The 19909-nt window shown below is 41.2% G+C and overlaps 1 protein-coding gene across 1 annotated transcript in view; it reads right to left on the reverse strand.

The window, feature by feature from the left end:
- The window catches only part of rptor (regulatory associated protein of MTOR, complex 1), a 499208-nt gene that overhangs the window by 105363 nt on the left and 373936 nt on the right, over nucleotides 1–19909 (reverse strand). The window contains exons 22-24 of the mRNA XM_059948392.1: nucleotides 17538–17641; nucleotides 5522–5708; nucleotides 2393–2503 (exon numbers count right to left, since the gene is read on the reverse strand). Of these exons, the coding sequence (XP_059804375.1) occupies nucleotides 2393–2503; nucleotides 5522–5708; nucleotides 17538–17641 (402 nt within the window). The remainder of the gene's footprint in view (nucleotides 1–2392; nucleotides 2504–5521; nucleotides 5709–17537; nucleotides 17642–19909) is intronic.

Below are 19909 nucleotides of genomic sequence, written 5' to 3' on the forward strand. Positions count from 1 at the left end.
GCTTCTACCTGACATCAAAGTTGCAGGCCATAGGAAAGCCTGACAGACAATGGCTAAAGGAGTCCAAAGCACGGACGTTTTCAGATGGCAGAGATTGCATTTCTTCAAATGATGAGCAGAGTTTAATATTTATATAATGGACACATTCAAAAAAGACAGAAAATGAAAGGTTTACAGATTGGAGAAATGTTCTTGGAGAAAAGGTAGGGGTGGGGGGAATCCAGAATATACTTTAATTAAATTATGAGCAGTTTCTGGGAAGAAAACAGTAAACTTAGATGATAGATCTTTTCTTCTTGCTAGGAGTTACTGATGTATAAGAAATCTTGGGAACTATTAAGGGTGATGAAGGACAACTAATGTGGAACTGAGGATCTTTTAGAGAATTTCAAAAGGATAAATCACTGACTGGAGTCATCAGAATCAGAATCAGATGTATTATCACTGACATATGCAGTGAAGTATGTTGATTTGCAGCAACAGTACAGTGCAATACATCAATAAATACTTCAAGTTACACTAAGAAACCTACAATCGAAGTAAGTAATGCAAAGACAGAGAGAAAAATAGTGAAAAAGGTAGTAATGAGAAGAGGGCATGTCCTGGATGATGAGGGTCCTCAATGATGGATGCTGCCTTCTTGAAGGCATCGTCTTTTGAAGGTGTCCTTGATGGTGGGGAGGCTACTGCCTATGATGGAGTTGACTGAGTTTTCCCTCCTGGTCCCCTCCCCTCTCAGCTAACTGCTGGTGAATTAAGTCTGATACTGTACACCTTTTGAAGATGTCCTTGATGATGGCTGATGCTTCCTTACTATGGGGATGGGATATCGCTATCCTCCATCATGAAGAAAGAACCCCCTTGCAAAGTTATTTGACATAAACAACAAATAGTGGACCTTTCATAAATCTGATGGCGAAGGGGAAGAAGCTATTCCTCAGACGTTGAGTGTGTGTCTTCAGGCTCCTGTACCTCCTCTCTGAAGGTATAATGAGAAGAGGGCATGTTCTTCTTCGCCTCCCTCCACCTTTGTACTCTGACTACTCATCTCCTTTTCCAGTCCTGATGAAGGATTTCGGCCCGAAACGTCGACCGATAACTCTTTTCCATACATGCTGCTTGGCCTGCTGAGTTCCACCAGCATTTTCTGTGTATTGCTTTGCTTTCCAGCATCTGCAGATTTTCTCTCATTGAGACAGTGGAATAGGCCATTCCCCACAAACCAGCTATCAATCTTCTGACGGGGAATGAATTGCTTCGTCACTTCAGATATTTCTAGCATTAGCAACAGATGTCTTCATTACAATGTGAATTAGCTGGGTCCTGGATTTCCCCATATTACTTTTCATTCTCTATATTATACTGGTGTGAAGGACACAAACCACTTAGGGCGGTTTTCTAAGATTGTTTTCAAGATTTAAACCTGAGAACATATTTCATTGGAAAGAAAAAGAAGCTACCACAGCAGGAGATAAGCAATATATCTAAGTAAATTTTGAGTCAATGCAATCAATGTAACTGATTACAAACCATTACTAGGTGTGTTGCCTTTATGGCATTTGTTTAGTTTATAATATTTTTGCTTTAGTAATTTGTTTGTTAGCATTTTTTAGTTAAAGTTAGGATTGTTTAAAGTAAATTCGTTGTCTGTGATATATCGCGGCATGCGATGACGTCACACCCGGTTTCGCTGGGTCTTGTGGGAAAATACCGGTTTGGAGAAACGGGAAGGAGGGGGCTCACATGTGCAGGATCAGCACAAGAAAAGTTTTCTTTCTACGCACTAGAAACATCAGTGAAGCAATGCCTCAAGTTCATGAGATAATCGATGTGTTGAATTAAAAATGTTAACGCTGATTCTATTAAAAGTAATGACAGTTGATAAGGTTTGTGTTTTCGTTAGTTAAAGAGTCGCGGATAGTTTGTGTTGAAGTGTATTTAAAGCAGTCAATGGCGTAGATAGATTCTGACTGTATGCTGCACTTTAATGTAATGTAGTTGTTGTAGTTTTACTTTTGCAAGTATTTACGATGTAAGTGTGATATCAAAAAGGAAACAAATACTGTATACATTTTGTATTGTTTTATCAACAGTTTTCACCATACGTTAATGTGGAAGAGTGAACAGTAAATGGTTAATCTTACTGCGATCCTGTTTTCATTGACTACGGTTTACCTCGGTGTTTAGTTCAGAGTTCTCTTACACATGAGCGAGAACACTACACTAGGTGTAAATTAAGCTGCAAGGTTTTCAAGGTTAAAAGAAGTATCAGAAAGGAAGCTCTTCTGTGCTCGCTTGATGGTACTTTGTACCAGATGTTCACTCACTTCAGCATACTGATTTGCTAATAAGTAAATCAGAAATCAATATTAATTAGTAAGTGGTTATGTACCTTCATCACTGGCTGTGCAAAATATTTTGCACTCCAATCACAGAACCCCGTTTGCATAGTTGCAGATATAAAACTTTTGTGTCCAACTCCATCCTCTGAATCTTCAACAGTCTGAAACAAAAAACAAGTTTTAATACCATTTCACACTTGCGGTAGTATACTTGTCCTGCCGGACTTTACAACCTGACTTTCTCATTTTGACAAATTATGTTTATCTTCAAGCCGCTGACAATGTTCTTGGTATGCTATAAAGGGCTAGTGAGGCATCAGCAATACTTCTGTGTATGATGGGAACTTGGAAGCACTCATCGAGCTCTGATATTCTCTAGTTTTAAGTGAGGCCAAGTTTGAAGAGGCCTGTGAGTCTAACTTACATCACTCAATTGCAAATATCTGTACTCCAATTAACTTACATCTGAAAAATATATTATATGAACACACTACATGGTATGAAGAAGATGCCAAAGCTTGCTATGTTCTAACAGAAAGGCTGAGACTCTTCTTGAAACATCGGGTCTTTATTCCTCCACATAGATGTTACCCGACCTGCTGAGTTCCTCTAACATTTTGTGTGTGCTAGTCTAGATTACTGTCGTCCGCAAAATCTCTGGTGTCATCCTCACAGCATTTCTCAAGCCTGTGACTTCTGCCTCTAAGTGAGCCAGGATTATAGAATTCAGAAGAATGAGGGGTAACCTAATTGAAACCTATTGAATGTTGAAAGGCCTTGAAAGAGTGGATGTGGAGAGGATGTTTCCTACGGTGGGAGAGACTAGGATGAGAGGGGAGAGACTAGGATGAGAGGGGAGAGACTAGGATGAGAGGACAGAGTCTCAGAATACAGGGGCATTCTTTTAGAACGGGGCTGAGGAGGAATTTCTTTAACCAGAGAGTGGTGAATCTGTAGAATTTGTTGCCATAGGCAGTTGTGGAGGACAAGTCTTCATGTATATTTAAGGCAGAGATTGATAGATTCTATATTGGTCAGGGCATGAAGGGATACTGGGGGAATGCAGGAGGTTGGGGCTGAGAGGAAAAAATGGATCAGCCATGATGAAATAACGAAGCATACTTGATGGGCCAAATGGCCTAATTTTGCTCCTACATTTTATGGTCTTATAACTGTGCATGGATACACCACCAGCTGTAGGCTCCCCTCCCAACCTAGGACCCTCCTGTCTTGGCAGTATATAGGTGTTGCCCACTTTACGAATGTTCGCTTTACGCCACTTCGCTTTTACAAAAGACCTATATTAGTAACCTGTTTTTTCATTACATAGAGGATTTTCACTTAAAAAAATCTTTCCCATATAAATTAATGGTTCTTCGCTTTACGCCATTTCAGCTTAAGAAAGGTTTCATAGGAATGCTCTACATTTGTAAAGGGGGGGGGGGCGGGAAGTACACCTGTACTATTCCTTCTCACTGGTTCTAAAAGCAGGTTTTCCAATAAAAACAGACCCTGACAAAATTCCCTTTTGGCTTAATTGAAACCACACACCAACAGCAGAAACCTGTGGAGTAATTTGATTCTTAAAATATTCACATGGATGACACAAAAATGAAAGGTTGTAAGAATGCCTGAGCTGAAGAAATATAAAGATTGAATCAGAGGTGCTGTTCACTTACAACAGGAGCAGAGCTGGATCACTAAAATACTTTTCACTTACATTGAAATTTCACAGAACTCAAGGTGCCGTACAAATTGATCTGGAATTTACTGAAGATCCACCTACTTCAATTGCTATAACATTACCCAGCTTTCCCCCCTCGCTCAGCCCATCTGTTTTTGTCATGTGGAGCCTCAACTATTCAAGTGCTTCCTTGACTTGCCTCCAATCTTCTATAAACTGGAATTAGTCCATAACGCTACTTTTCTCACCCAAATCTGTACCGTATCAACTGATATCTTGGTGCCAATGCCAAGGATTGAGGCCTGAATCAGAAGTACACAAGTTGAACCTCAGGTCTGAGATTCTCTGAGAGTCTGCTGGGGTAGTTGAAAGTCCGAATGGGAGGCTGGAGAGTCAAGAAAGTGGCCTGCCTTCGGATTAGAGGACTGAGTATGTGTGCGGGCAGGAGGGAACAGGGCTTATTTTGCTGTTCTTTTATGTTGTTCTGCTGGACATTGCGTGGCACGCTACATTGGCAATGGAATGTGTGGCGATACTTGCAGACTGCCCCTAGCATATTCTCAGGTCTGTTAACACAAACAACACATTTCACCGTATCTTCAGATGTATGCGTTAAATAGACTTGAAACTTGAATTTTGTTCATTGTCCTGTGTTGGCTCTACCACCAAGAACTTTATGTTCCTTTAATGCTGCCTTCCATGCACTTCAAAACCTCATTAATCCGCTGTCATTTCAGCTCTTTCATCCTCTAAAAACACATTTCTTCAACTAAGCCTTCATTGCTCCCACTAATATTTCTCTCTTTGGTGGTGTCATTTCATTCAGTAAAATAATGGTGGCTTAGTAGCGTAGAGGTTAGTGCATGCTTTGTAGCGCCAGCCACAAAATCCATCAGGATTCAATTCCCGCTGCTATCTGTAAGGAGTTTGTACATTCTCCCTGTGATAGCATGAGCTTCCTCCCACATCCTAAAAAGGCATACAGGTTAGGGCAAGTAAACGGCTGGCCTGCTATATTGATGGCAGAAGCATAGTGACTCTTGAGGGCTGGCCCCAGCACATCCTGGATTGTGTTGGCCATTGACGCCAAATGACGCATTTCACCGTATGCTTCAATATTTCAATGTACATGTGACAAATAAAGCTAATTTAACCTCATAAATTATTTCAACATTTTAAATAATTTCTCTGTAACCTGTTTCTGCCCCACAAGTCCTCTGGATTGCTTCTCCTTGAGTGCTTCTCATCTTAACTATTTCACTACTGAACTGTCTGAATCTCTGTAAATCCCTTTCTAAAATTCACATCTACATTTTAAGATGCTCCTTAAAACCACTCTCTGATCAAATCTTTGATCACCTACCACACATTTTCAATTTCTTTTGATTGGTGTTAACCCAATTAAGTGTTCTGGAACATTTCACCTGAAACTACAACATGAGAAAAAGAGCAAGCAGCAGAATTTGTGTTATTTTCTATCTGACAGATTTCTTACCTGATCTGGCCCCTTATCAAACATTTTCCGTGTTCTGGAAAACTGGTGAGAATGTGGAGTATATGGTACACCGACGGTGGGAATAATTCCTTGTCGCGACGCTGATGAGATATCCCTGGGTCCGGCCTGCTTGCTCACATCGTTGGTTAGGCTCGAACTGCTTGTGCTGGGTATAGGAGGTGAACCCCTGGGACAGAAAATCAAATGTAAAATTCAGACAAAGTGATAATATTAATACCCTTGCGACCTGGAATAGGTGGCGAGGTGGAGATACATCCACTTGCATGGACGGCTTTGGTAATAAACCCCCAGGAAAAATCTGAGGCTGGAGTTCCCAGTGCAGTCCATGTTGAGATCAATGCTGAGTGGTAACTTCTGCCATGCTAGTGTATCAGTCTCTGCCGCTCCTCTGGATTCCTCAGCTGCATGGAGGGGGGAAGCTGGGCACGGGCAACAGCATGCTCTCCATACCAAACTGGCCTGGCTTGAGTACCGACTTGCTTATCACAGACAGCAAGGACGCAATATCCATGGTCGTCCCTGACCAATGGAGGGGCTCAAGCTTTAACCATCTTCTTCCCTCTCCACAACTCCAATTTTTCTGTCATTCACAAACTTACCAATCAGGCTATCTACATTTTTGACCAAGTGATCCATTCATTTATGCATTTAAGCGTGGTGAAGTGGAGAAATGTTTCTACCTAAGGATGTGTAAGGCGCTCCTTCCCTTTGCTAGCCTGCAGGTCACCCTTGGGCAAGGTGTAGCACCTGCTCAGCACAAACCACTCCCCCCCACCACCAACCAGGGTCGCTTGAAGCCATGGGAGCAGGTGGTAGAAGATCATATGAGCAGCTGACACATGTCACAAGTCCAGGTTATGTGACCACTGATGCCAAGGAGACAATCACTGAATCATATTGGCTGGGGTCACTCGTCTTGTAAAGACACTGTCCAGAAGATGGTAATGGCAATCCACTTCTGTAGAAAAACTTTGCCAAGAACAATCATGGTCATGAGGCCATGATTGCCCACATCATACGATACAGTACTTGATGATGATGACTACTTAGAAACAAATGACAGCACTTTATAATAGGATTTAAAAATGAAGAGAAAACTGCATAATTAACTAGCCAATTAGTTACAGTCAGAAGGGGTAAATTATTGGAATTAGTTTTGCAGAATAAAACTTCACTTAGGAAGTCACAGATTAATCGGAGATAATCAGCGTAGGAGAAGGTCATATCTGTTTAACAAATGAATCTTCTTGAGCAAAGATGGGACAAGGAATCTTAATGAAAACAGTGTAATTGATGGTACCACCTGAATTCTAGCAAGTCATTTCAGGTAAGCTACGGTAGTCATAAAGGTAAAAACCAGTTAGTCCAAGGGAGAATATTGAATTGATCTGAAATAATCTCAGAGAGAGAAAGCAAAGGGTAGGTGTTTTGTGACTGGCAGATACAACTGCACACTTTCCCTTGCCCCTGTGTACATACCGATAAATGAAAAGTAAATTTAGAGGCATGATAAAGAAGGTTGTAGATGATTCAAAAGTGCTGATAATTAAGAGCCAAGATTTAGATTATGATGTAATAGTGGCCAAAGGAACTAGGCTAAAGGATGAACTGAAGGAAATTTATATTAGGCAAGAAACGGTGTTGGATAGACTGTTGAGTCTTAAGGCTGATAAGTCCTCGGGACCTGATGATCTGCATTCTGGGGTACTTAAAGAGGTGGCTCTAGAAATCGTGGACACATTGGTAATCATCTTCCAATGTTCTATAGATTCAGGAACAGTTCCTGCTGATTGGAGGGTGGCTAATGTTGTCCCACTTTTCAAGAAAGGAGGAAGAGAGAAAACAGGGAATTATAGACCAGTTAGCCTGACATCAGTGGTGGGTAAGATGCTGGAGTCAATTATAAAAGAGGAAATTACGACACATTTGGATAGCAGTAGAAGGATCAGTCCGAGTCAGCATGGATTTATGAAGGGAAAATCATGCTTGACTAATCTGGAGTTTTTTGAGGATGTAACTATGAAAATGGACAAGGGAGAGCCAGTGGATGTAGTGTACCTGGACTTCCAGAAAGCTTTTGATAAAGTCCCAAATAGGAGATTAGTGGGAAAAATTAGGGCACATGGTATTGGGGGCAGAGTACTGACATGGATTGAAAATTGGCTGGCTGACAGGAAATGAAGAGTAGTGATTAACGGGTCCCTTTCGGAATGGCAGGCTGTGATCAGTAGGGCACCGCAAGGTTCGGTGCTGGGACTGTAGCTGTTTACAATATACATTAATGATTTAGATGAAGGGATTAAAAGTAACATTAGCAAATTTGCTGATGACACAAAGCTGGGTGGCAGTGTGAAATGTCAAGAGGATGTTATGAGAATGCAGGGTAACTTGGACGTTGGGTGAGTGGGCAAATGTATGGCAGATGCAGTTTAATGTGGATAAATGTGAGGTTATCCACTTTGGTGGGAAGAACAGGAAGGCAGATTACTATCTAAATGGAGTCAAGTTAGGAAAAGGGGAAGTACAATGTGTTCTTGTACATCAGTCAATGAAAGCAAGCATGCAGGTCCAGCAGGCAGTGAAGAAAGCTAATGGCATGCTGGTTTTTATAACAAGAGGAATTGAGTATAGGATTAAAGAGGTCCTTCTGCAGCTGTACAGGGCCCTGGTGAGACCCCACCTGGAGTATTGTGTGCAGTTTTGGTCTCCAAATTTGAGGAAGGACATTCTTGCTATGGAGGGAGTGCAGCGTAGGTTCACAAGGTTAATTCCCAGAATGGCAGGACTGTCATATGTTGAAAGATTGGAGTGACTGGGCTTGTATACACTGGAATTTAGAAGGATGAGAGGAGATCTGATTGAAACATATAAGATTATTAAGGGATTGGACGCACTGGAGGCAGGAAGCATGTTCCCGCTGATGGGTGAGTCCAGAGCTAGAGGCCATAGTTTAAGAATAAGGGGTAGGCCATTTAGAACAGAGGTGGAAAAACTTTTTCACCCAGAGAGTGGTGGATATGTGGTTAATGCTCTGCCCCAGAAGGCGGTGGAGGCCAAGTCTCTGGATGCATTCAAGAGAGAGTTAGATAGAGCTCTTATAGATAGCGGGGTCAAGGGATATGGGGAGAGGGCAGAAACGGGGTACTGATTGTGTACCCCATGATCAGCCATGATCACAGTGAATGGCGGTGCTGGCTGGAAGGGCCAAATGGCCTACTCTTGCACCTACTGTCTATTGTCTATTGATATAGATGCCTTCCTTATTTGGACAGAAAAAATAGGAAACAATTTAATCCAGAGAAGTACGAGGTAAAAATCCAGAGTAGAATGGTGACCAAAAGCTGTGGAGAAACAAGGGACTTTTGAGTATATGTCCATTGATTCTTAAAGAAACCAAGATAGTTTAATAAAATGGTTAGAGACATATAGGATGCCTTTCTGTGAGCTGACAGGCAGAACATAACAGGGAAGATATAACGATCGAATTGTAAGGATGAGTTAGACCACAGCTACACTACTGTATAAAGTTCTGGTCACATTACATGGAAGTGGCATTTGTACTGGAGAGGTCGCAGAAGAGACTTATGAGGATTTTGCCAGGACTAGAAAGATTACTGGATAGGGTAGTGTTGGCTGTTAAATTGGAGAAGATTTAATTATGTTGTAGAAAGTTATGAGTGGGCTAGATGGAGTAAAAAGGCTCAGTAAACTCAGTAAATTTCAAGGCACATAGAAAAAGCCGGGAAAGACCAGGAATAGAGATCAAAATTACAGGAAAACCAATTTCATTAAAATTAGAACCTGGCATTGGTAGAGTATCCCTTCCAGGTAAGTCTACATCCACACAGAGGGAAGCATTCAAAAGTCAAATTGTGAATGTTCAGAACAACACGACCCTACAGGAGTGAAAGCTAAGGGTGACAAATATAGGGAATCCTAGACATCCAGGAATATTGAAGGTTGAACTGAAGAAAAGGGAAACATTTTGCAGGCCTTCCCCCATCTTCATTTCTTCATGCCTGTAAAATATTTCCCATTTCTCTTACTCAATCTAACCTTTCCCTTCCATTGAACCCCCCCTTTTTCTATCATCCATGTACCTATATAAAAGTTTCTTAAATGGTAGCTACCTCTACCACTACCCCAGGTAGGGTGTTCCATATGTAAAGGGGGTTTCTTTTTTCTTTGTTACTGTTGGGAAAGGGTTTCCTTTTGTTAACTTGCAGGAATGCTAATTTACTGATAACGAGAATGGTATTCCTTTGTAAACCAAATGGGGATTAATGTTCTTTCTTCTGAGTCTGTAAGCTTTTGTTGACGGGCTTTTGGGCAGATCGGCGCGAGGGGGTCGAGAGAGAGGACACAATGCTCTAAGCTGGGCGAGGATCGGACCCTAAAGGATGAAGCTAGATGTGCTTGGTTGACCACTCGGAGGGTCCTGAGCTGTTTGGAGAGTCGAGGAGTTCGGAGGGTCCTGAGCTGCGAGTCGAGGAGTTCAGAGGGGAGCGAATGGTGGCCAGAAGACTTCAGTAATTGAGCTCCAACGGCTGTGCACAAAGTGGTTTGGACTTTGATAAGTTTGGCGCCTTTTCTTTAATTTTCTCTTCATATATACTGTATCGTTATTAATCACTTAGTTATAGTGACCTTTATAAATTGTACTCATTTAATCGCATGTGGTGTACTGTCTGTTTTTGGACGAGGCGGGGACATCACACAGCATCCACACCAGCTGATTACCCAGTTTGGCGGGGCCGAAGGCTGCTCCCCCTAGACGAGAACGAGCTGAGTGAGCCTGAGGCGACCCAGGGTGTTACACATACATCCTCTACTCTGTGTAAAAAAAAACCTACCGTAGATTCCGGATTACAGAGCGCACCCGATTAAAAGCCGCACGCTCTAATTTTAGAAAGAAAATCAATTTTGTACTTGTACAGGCCACACCGGATTTTAAGCTGCAGGTGTCCCACGTTGTAATATGAGATATTTACACAGAAAGACATTACACGTGAGGATTTTTTAACTTTTAATTAAATCCGTATGGTAACATAAACAAATATATATTGCAAATGCTTTTTTTCGAACAGTGCCTGTAACACAGCTACTTTTAAATATACATATGTATCAGTAACACACAAATTATGTTGCGAATACTTTTTTACTGAACAGTGCACGAACATTCCAATATCTCCTAACGACTGGTAAAAAAAATATATATACTGCAGCCTACCAGGAAAAGTTATTGATCGCCTTCTTCATCTTCCTCCTGCGCACTAAAACCATCAAAGTCCTCTTCTTCAGTGTCCGAATTGAATAACCTCAGGATCTCGTCACTCACTTCAGTCTCTTCGTTGTCGCTCTCACTTGAGCGCACGCGGTCCTCTTCATCACGCAGCAGTCCAGCCTTTCGAAACCCGCTGGTGATGGTGGATGTTGTGACACGGCTCCACGCATTTAGGATCCACTGGCAGACTTGAGTTAAAGATGCTCTTCGCATGCGTCCTGTTTTGGTAAAGGATTTCTCGCCGCTCGGCATCCAACCCTCCCACTCAACGCGCAGCGCCACTTTAAATGCCCGGTTCATGCTGCTGTCCAGTGGCTGCAAATGCTTCATGGTGCCCCCATGAATCACAGCTGGAATTGAGTTTGTACTCTTGATGGCTGCTTTCACTGAACTTTCATTGTCAGCCGCTTAAAAATCACCATCGGTGGAAGCTTTAGTCCGGATGCTGTGCAGCTCAGAACACAAGTAAAATGCGTTCTCTCATGGCCGCTTGTTTTCAGTGTGATGGACGAGTCACCTTTTTTATTAACAGTCCGAGTGAGAGGCAGGTCAAACGTCAAAGGTACTTAATCCATATTTCTGATATCATCTGGCCCGATGGAATTCTCCGCTATCTTTGTTTGAGTGTATGTGCGGAAGTCAGCAAGCTTTTCCTCGTGGTCGGGAGGGAGCTGCTAACACAGAGTCGTGCGTACCCTGACGGACAGGCCTTTTTGCCTCATAAGTCTAAAACACCACGATGGCCCACCTCTAAAATCTTCGATTTTCATTTTGGTGGGGATTGCTTTAGCCTTCAGTCTGATCTGCACGGTGGAAACACCGCGGCCGCCTGCTCTCTGTGTGTTAACCCAGTCTTCAAGAAAGTTTTCAAGCTCGGGCCATCTGCTATGATTACCTCTGAAAGCTTTTGTCGTCTTTTTGCATTGACTCAGTTCTTCATGCTGGCGTCTCCACCGTCTCACCATTGATTCATTTATGCCAAGATTATGTGCAGCAGCTCGATTTCCTTCTTCAACCGCCAGATTGATCGCCTTTAACTTAAAAGCTGCATCATATGCTTTTCTTCGAGTGTTTTCCATGTTGATGAGGGTGAGTACAAATGACTGATTTACAATAATTTAATTGTGAAAGTGCGCTTGATTTATCGTACATTTTCATTGAATCTCTGTGAACTACTCATCAATTTTATTGGTCTACTGTTACGAGGCAAAATGTTATTGGCGGCATGAAAAAAAAACATGCATTAGCCGCACCGTAGTATAGGCCGCAGTGTTCAAAGCGTGGGAAAAAAGTAGCGGCTTATAGTCCGGAATTTACGGTACTTCTGACATCCCCCTTGAATTTCCTTCAATCACCTTAAGATTATACCCTTTTCAAATGCCCCTCATGTATCTGCTTTTACCACCAACCCCTGCAGTGCATTCCATGCACTTACTGCTCTGTTTAAAAACCTACCTATACTTTGCTCCAATCACCTTAAAATTTGTCCTCTCAGATTAGCCATGGAAAATGTCTCTGTCCATCCACTCTACCTATACAACTTATACACCTCTATGAAGTCACCTCACATCCTCCTTCACTCTAAAGAGAAAACCCTTAGCTTGTTCAACCTGTCCTTATAAGACATGCTTTCTAATCCAGGCAGCACCTTGGTAAATCTCCTCTGCGCCCTCTCTAACGATTCCACATCCTTTCCATACTAAGATAACTGGAAGCAAAATCAAAAGTGGAAGTTTCGTGAATAAGGTCAATGCTTTAGTATATAAATATCCATGGCCAGATTAACTCTTGCTGCTATGGGAAGGAAGGGAACAATTCTGGCTGAGAATTTTACATCACTAATGAAGGACTGGATGACTGGAGGTTGGTGAATGTGGTTGTCCTTTTCCATAAGGGCAACAGGAGAAAGTCAGGCCTGTGAGATGTATCAGTAATAGTGGAGGTTAATGTAGATTCAAAGAACGGAAACAATGCTTTTTCATATTGGGCTGAGGCTATGAGCTCCAATAGCAAGTGACCAAAGAACGTGATTACCCTGCTTATGTGAGCTGGATGTGATGCTGGATGCTCCCACTGAAAGGGTAATGTGTGAGCAAAGTTCCATGAAGTTTACTGTATAAGAAGTTTGGTTAGTTTTGCTGTCAATCCTGAATATTTTTTCTATTTTAACAATCATTTCATGTAAGTAAAACTTGTGAAGACATGAAATAGACTTTAGAAGTTAAATTCAAGTCAGTGAACAAAGGAGATATTTATATTTGTGGCACAAATAATTCTTGGCAACTAATATGGCACTGCTTGGATAAAAGGTGATGGAAGAATTACACCAACAAAAGATCTGATGCAGTTTATAGCTCCTCAATCGTGTGTTTACATCAGAGACTTACATGCATTATAGATACTTAAGTGAAATGGTTGCTATGTCAGCAACAGAAAAACTCTATGAAAATCAAAAAGCTGCAGATGCTGAAAATCTGAAACAAAAGCAAAGTACTGGCTTTTAATGAAGAATCTCTGATAAGAAATGCTAACTCTTGTTTTTCTCTCCACAGATGCAGCCTGACCAGCTGAGCGTTTCCAATATATTCTGTTTTTGAAACTTTATTTGGTTCAAGAATGGCAAACTTCCAATTTATCCCGATGGTGCAAGATTAGGGGATGTTTTAGAGATTTCTTTTTCATTCAATTGTACAGAAGAAATATACAAAACATTCAACACTGCCCGCCAAATTCCTGCAGATCATAATGTGGTGGACACATGCTTATTAAAATACACTGAAATGAAATTTGGGCTTCCAGGGTAGTGTAGTGGTTAGCACAATGCTGTTACAGCCTGGGGTGTCAGAATTAAGAATTTAATTCCAGCATCCCAGTTTGTCCGTCCTCCCTGTGGATTGCGTGGGTTTCCTCTGGGTGCTCCAGTTTCCTCCCACGGTTCAAAGGCATACCAGTTAGTAGCTTAACTGCTCATTGTAAATTAACCTGAGATAGGGCTAGAGATTGCTGGCGGCATGCTCGGAGGTCTAGAAGGGCCTAATCAGCAGTGTATCTATCAATTAGTAAATAAAATTGCTAGAAGTCGCACACGAGTGGACTCTCTCCAGAATAGAGTACAGTATATGTCAAATAACAGCTTTAAAGTAATGTTCTCCAGGGATCCAGCATATCAAAATTAATTTCACAAACTCACGCTTTCATAATTTTCATATGTTTTATAGCTGAACTGTCTGGGCTCGAACATAAATCCTGACCTAAATTTATTTAATTTGTGGCTCTATACCCAGTTATTATTCATCATATTTTCCCTTGACATCTGGGCTTACACGAGCTAAGCTGGTTGGGCATTTATAGGACCAGCAGTCTTCACTTTTACTTTAAACATAAAAAACTGATGCCACGTTGAAGGCTCATTGATAGTGTAAAACTTGGGAAATAAGACAATTTTTCCAGGTGGTCTTTGGTAAGGTGCCTTTGCAGGAGAACTAGTGGGAAATGGCATGTACACCAGACAAGAGGAAGGCAGTGGATTTGTAAAAAGCATTAAGCTGTGGCAGATGGAGTGTACTGCAGAGTTCAGCTCTGGTCTATAAAATGATGTGAACTTGGAAACAATGCAAACTTGATAAATCTTCATTTCTCGTGGAAATAGTGAGTGCTGTTACCACAGTGAATCACACCTGCACTGGTCTTTTATTCCATGTTAACTGATGTTCAGTATTATAGATTATGATAGCATCTCTTCATTTTGTTCAACATAATGAATTAGTTCAAACACAAAATGCTGGAGGAACTCAACAGGTCAGGTAGTATGAATGGAGATGAAAAAAGAGTCGATGCTTTGGGCCAAAACTTGGCCCAAAACATTGATTCTTTATTCTTCTCCATACATGTTGCCTGACCTGCTGGGTTCCTCCAGCATTTTGCATGTGTTGTTCTGGATTTCCAGCATCTGAAGAATAGTTTGTACTTATGGCAACCTACCTCTATGTTCTTACAAACTGCACAATATAATGAGAATAATTCATCTTAATTGCACAATTTTCACCTGAAGTAAGGAGTTTATAAAGGAACGATCTCAGCACTTATTAATAATGGGGCACCCCGACTATAGGACAGGGACTGCCATAATTGCTCTTAAAATGAAATACGCCCTATGGATGTAATTAAGTTAAATAAATAAAGCAGTCATTTACTTTATTTTACTATCAGTCATTCTGCCCACATGGTGCCAGATTAATAAAACTATTTAGCTTAGCCAACTAATTTTTCATATGCTTAGAATCAGACCAGAATTAATGTAAAAGGAAAACAGTACTCCTTAGAAAAGTTTTAAATCATCAGATACTGATATAAACCCTCTTCAGCAAGGCAACAGCTACTGAAGTTAGACAGGTGGGAAGTTCTCATCTGGCAATTTTTGCTCTCAACACAGAATCTCAACTCAAAGTTCAAAGTAAATTTATTATCAAAGTACATATATGTCACAACATTCAACTCTGAGATTTATTTTTTTTGCAGGCATACTCAGTAAATCAAGGAAATGTAATAGAATCAATCCCAATAGGAGGGACAACAAACTCTGCAAATTGAAAAGAAAGAAAAAGAAACAATAGTAATAAATACCAAGAGCACGAGATAAAGAGTACTTAAAAATGAGTCTATATGTTGTGGGTACAGTTCAGTGATGGGGCGAGTAAAGTTGTATAAAATTATCCCCACTGGTTCAAGAGCCTGATGGTTGAGGATTAATAACAGCTCCTGAACCTGGTGGTGTGGGTCCTGAGACTCCTGTACCTTCTTCCTGTGGCTGCAGAGATAAGACAGCATGACCTGGGTGGTGGGGGACCTTGGGGGACTGGTTTTCCTGTGTCAGCGCTCTGTGTAGATATGCTCAATGCCCAGCATTGCCAAGTACAATGATCCACAATATATAGAAGTGGATCTGCTGGTGTGTGGTCTATGGAGTGTGAAACAGAAAGCCTCAGCCAATCAAGTGAGCTTCAAAGTTCCTCCTTTTCCATCCATTTTGTTTCCTATTTCCTAGGTTGGATTTGACACAGTGTGGAGTGGTGAAGTGAAAAGGCCTAACATATCCCTGTTTCTGTGTTGCCCACACGAAGTTCAAAGAATTTTATCGAAGTATGTTTGTTACCATATATAATCCTGAGATTCATTTCCTTGCAAACATTCACAGAACAAAGATACAACACAGAATCAATGAAAATTTACACTCAAAAACTGACATACAACCAATGTGCAAATGAAGACAAACTGTCAAATACAAAAAGAAAAACAAATAGTATTGATAACAATAATAAATAATAAAAGTAATACTAAGAACGTGTGTGGTAGAGTCCTTGAAAGTGAGTCTGTACACTGCAGAATCAGTTCAGTGATGAGGCAAGTGAAGTTACTGACACTGGTTCAAGAGCTTGATGGTTGAAGGGTAGTAACTGTTCCTGAACTTGGTGTCATGGGACCTCGTTCCTGATGGCAGCAATGAGAAGTGAGTACGGGTTGGATGGTGGGGGTCCTCGATGATGATGCTGCTTTCTTGTGGCAGCGCTCTTTGTCGATGTGCTCAGATGGGAGCTCAGTGTTCGGGTGAGCAAACTTATTGATACAGGTTCAGGAGCCTGATAGTTGAAGGGTAATAACTGTTCCTGAACCTGGTGATGTGGGACCTATGGCTCCTATACCTCCTTCCTGATGACGGCAGTGAGAAGAGAGCATTGCCTGGATGGTGATGACGGATGCTGCTTTGCTGTGACAATGCTCCTGTGTCTTCTGTGCCACCTTCCTTGCCCCAGTGAAAATAACAGTGGGCCGAGACCAAACGAAAGACATCAGGCCGTGGTTCAAGTACGGTAGGAGCAGGGAACGGCTCTGCTGGGGTTTGAGGATGCAAGATGGAGGAGAAATATGAAGCTACAGTGGCTGGTACTCCACCTTGTGCAAAAAGGTAAGAAGAAACCAACAGATAATGGTAGAGTCCCTTTAGAACAGCAATGAGGAGGCGTTTCTGTAACAAGAGGGTGCTGAATCTACCAGAGTATATTTAAAATGGTGGCTGATAGGTTCTTGAATAGTAAGGGCTTCAAAGGTTATGGGAAGAAGGCAGGTCAATGGGGTAGAGGGGGATAATAAATCAGCCACGATGGAATGGTGGAGCAGGCTCGATGGGCTGAATGGCACACCGCCGCTCCTCTGTCTTATGGTCGAAGTGTGAAAGCAAGGAGCAAAATTTTATCAGCCTCACAGAACAGGTAGCAATGATGGGACAAAGCAGAACTGGGGTGGGGGAAATGGAGTGGAAGAGAGAGAAACTGAAGTATCTATGAACAGACGTAACTTAGACTCACAGACATTTCAGGCAACAGCAACCAGATTAGAAAGTTAGAAATTTAATTTTGCAAAATGCTACTACTGTTACTTTAAAGGTGACTCATAACATATATACCCAGAAACACTAATGACACTGGAAATATGTGAATAGGACTGAATACCAGGACTTAAAACACAGACCTTTCTTAGACGATAGGAAGGGACAAAATTCAAGCGTATCTCAATATGGATACTCATCTACCCATGGGCAAAATTACTTTGGTTGCAAACTCTGGAATAAACTAAGTACAAAATGCCCTGGCATATACAACCTGTTGTAAGAATGTATTATCTCAAAGAGTTACTCACCCCGACTCGATAACTTACCCAACTTGATGAATGTGTGCTCCCTTACTGGTAGGGCTGGCTGGTGCCGACTGTGTCAGGTTTGTGGAGTCCAGGATGCGCTGTGGTCGGGCATTAACTGTAGCCTGCATGGAAAAAGTCAGAAAAAGAGTCACATTTTAATATAGTGACAAATTCACACAACAAAGATCAAAATATTAGCCGGCACTAAATGTAAACACAAGAGATTGTGCAGATGCTGGAATTTCAGAATAACACACACAAAATGCTGGAGTAACTCAGCAGGTCAGGCAGCATCGATGGAAAACAGCAAACAGTCTATGTTTCAGGCAGAGACCCTTCTTCAGTCCTGTTTACACTTTTCCACAGATGCTGCTGCCCGGCCTGCTGAGTTCCTCCATCATTTTGTGTGTGTTGTCTTAGTTATTATTAGCTATTCTATTTTATTGGAAAAGTGTGCTGAGCAGTCCAAAATTCCAGTTAATTTGTTATAATATGCCAGCTATGAAAACTGAACTAAGAAATTGTATCTGTTCTGGAAAATGTTCCTGCAAGGCAAAATTCAGGACATTAAGTAAAAGGCTTCCCTTCCACACATGATGGAGTGAATGGGAGAGGATGAGTCTAAAAGCAGAGGATACAGCCTCAGAATAGAGGGGTGTCCTTTTAGAATAGCAATGAGGAGGAATCTTTTCAGCCAGAGAGTGGTGAATCTGTGCAATTCTTTGCCACAGGCAGCTGTGGAGGCCAAGCGTTTAAATATATTTAAGGCAGAGATTCATAGATTCTTGATTGGTCAGGGCATGAAGTAGAACGATGGGCTAAGCACACATCCCTAAGTGTTGATATCAGCGAAGTGCAGATGTTATTTCCGATCTACACAGATTGAGGTCTTCTGATTAGGAAGTCTAGGGTCTAGTTGCAGAGGGATATAGAGAGGCTCACATTTTGGAGGATTTAAAATCAGAACTGTAGGAATAATTGTGTTGAACACGGAGCTATAGTCAACAAACAGCACACTGATATAGATGTCCAGGTGACCATGGCCATGTGAAGAGCCAATGAGCTCACATCCACCACAGACCTGTTGTGGCGATATGCAGATTAGAGTGGGTCTAGGTACCTGCTGAGACAGGAGTTAATTCTAGCCACAACCAATCTCTCAAAGCACATTATCATCTAGATACGGGTGCTACTGGACGATAGTCATTAAGGCAGCTCACCCTGTTCTTCTAGGCAGCTGGTATAATTGTTGCTCTTCTGAAGCAGGCGGGAACTTCTGACGGCAGCAATGAGAGATTTGAACACCGCTGCCAGTTGGTTGGCACAGGTTTACATTACAGTTCCCTATCCTTCAAGACAGAGATCACTGGGTCACCACGTGCTGCAGGGAGTTTTATTCTCTCTTTCAAAGCATGGATTAAAGGCATCGAACCTATCTGGGAATGAAGCATCACTGCCATTCATGATGTTAGGTTTCGCTTTGCAGGAAGTACCTTTTGTGTCTTTTTTTTGAGCTGCATCGGATCTGGAGTAGGGATTATTTTGTTCCTTTTACAGGAAATGATAATAAACAATCTTGTATCTTGAATAGTTGCCTTGATTGGTATGGTAAGATAGTTAAGCAAGAAAATTCGTCCAACTGAGGGACAATGTGTGGGGTGCTATCATCTGCACTTTCTCCTCAAATAACAACGCGAACCAGTCTTTGAGGTACTGAACTTTTGAGATACTTAAAACTAATTAAAAAAGAGTTGCTGGCATATCTATATTTGTTTAACTCCCAACTTATTTGATGTAAATAGCTAATTTTAGAATTTAACTTTGCTTCTATAACTCTCGCTTGTAACACTAAATTCAAATGTACAGTAAATGCAATTTCTGACAAGATTAGGAATTAGTCAATTTTTTCTTTATCATGAATTTCAATAGTTATACATTAGAGATGACTAGAATAAGCTACTATTAAAACTTGCATTAACAAGCACATAACTACAATCATGGCAGCATGAAGCTCAATTGAAACATACGGTAAAATGATAAAAAAAACACTAACTGCCTGTACTTAAAACATCCCATGTTTTGCCCATCAGTAAATATTATCTAGTTGGTAAGAACACGATTCCACAAAAACAATATTGATTTCTGTTGTAAGAGGAAACAGATTATCTCCATACTGATTTTAAAATCTATTGTATGTGCACTGCAATTATGGTAAATAGAGTTGTCAGAATTAGAATCACATTTAATATCACTGACTTATGTCATGAAATTTGTTGTTTTGTGCCAGTAGTAAATGCAATACATAATAACTGTAAAGTACAATAAGAAATATAGGTAAACAATAAATTAAAAATGCAAAAAGAGTTAAAATCGGGAGGTAGTGTTCAGGT

The sequence above is a fragment of the Hypanus sabinus genome, chromosome 23, assembly GCF_030144855.1.
Source record: "Hypanus sabinus isolate sHypSab1 chromosome 23, sHypSab1.hap1, whole genome shotgun sequence".
NCBI classification, from domain to species: domain Eukaryota; kingdom Metazoa; phylum Chordata; class Chondrichthyes; order Myliobatiformes; family Dasyatidae; genus Hypanus; species Hypanus sabinus.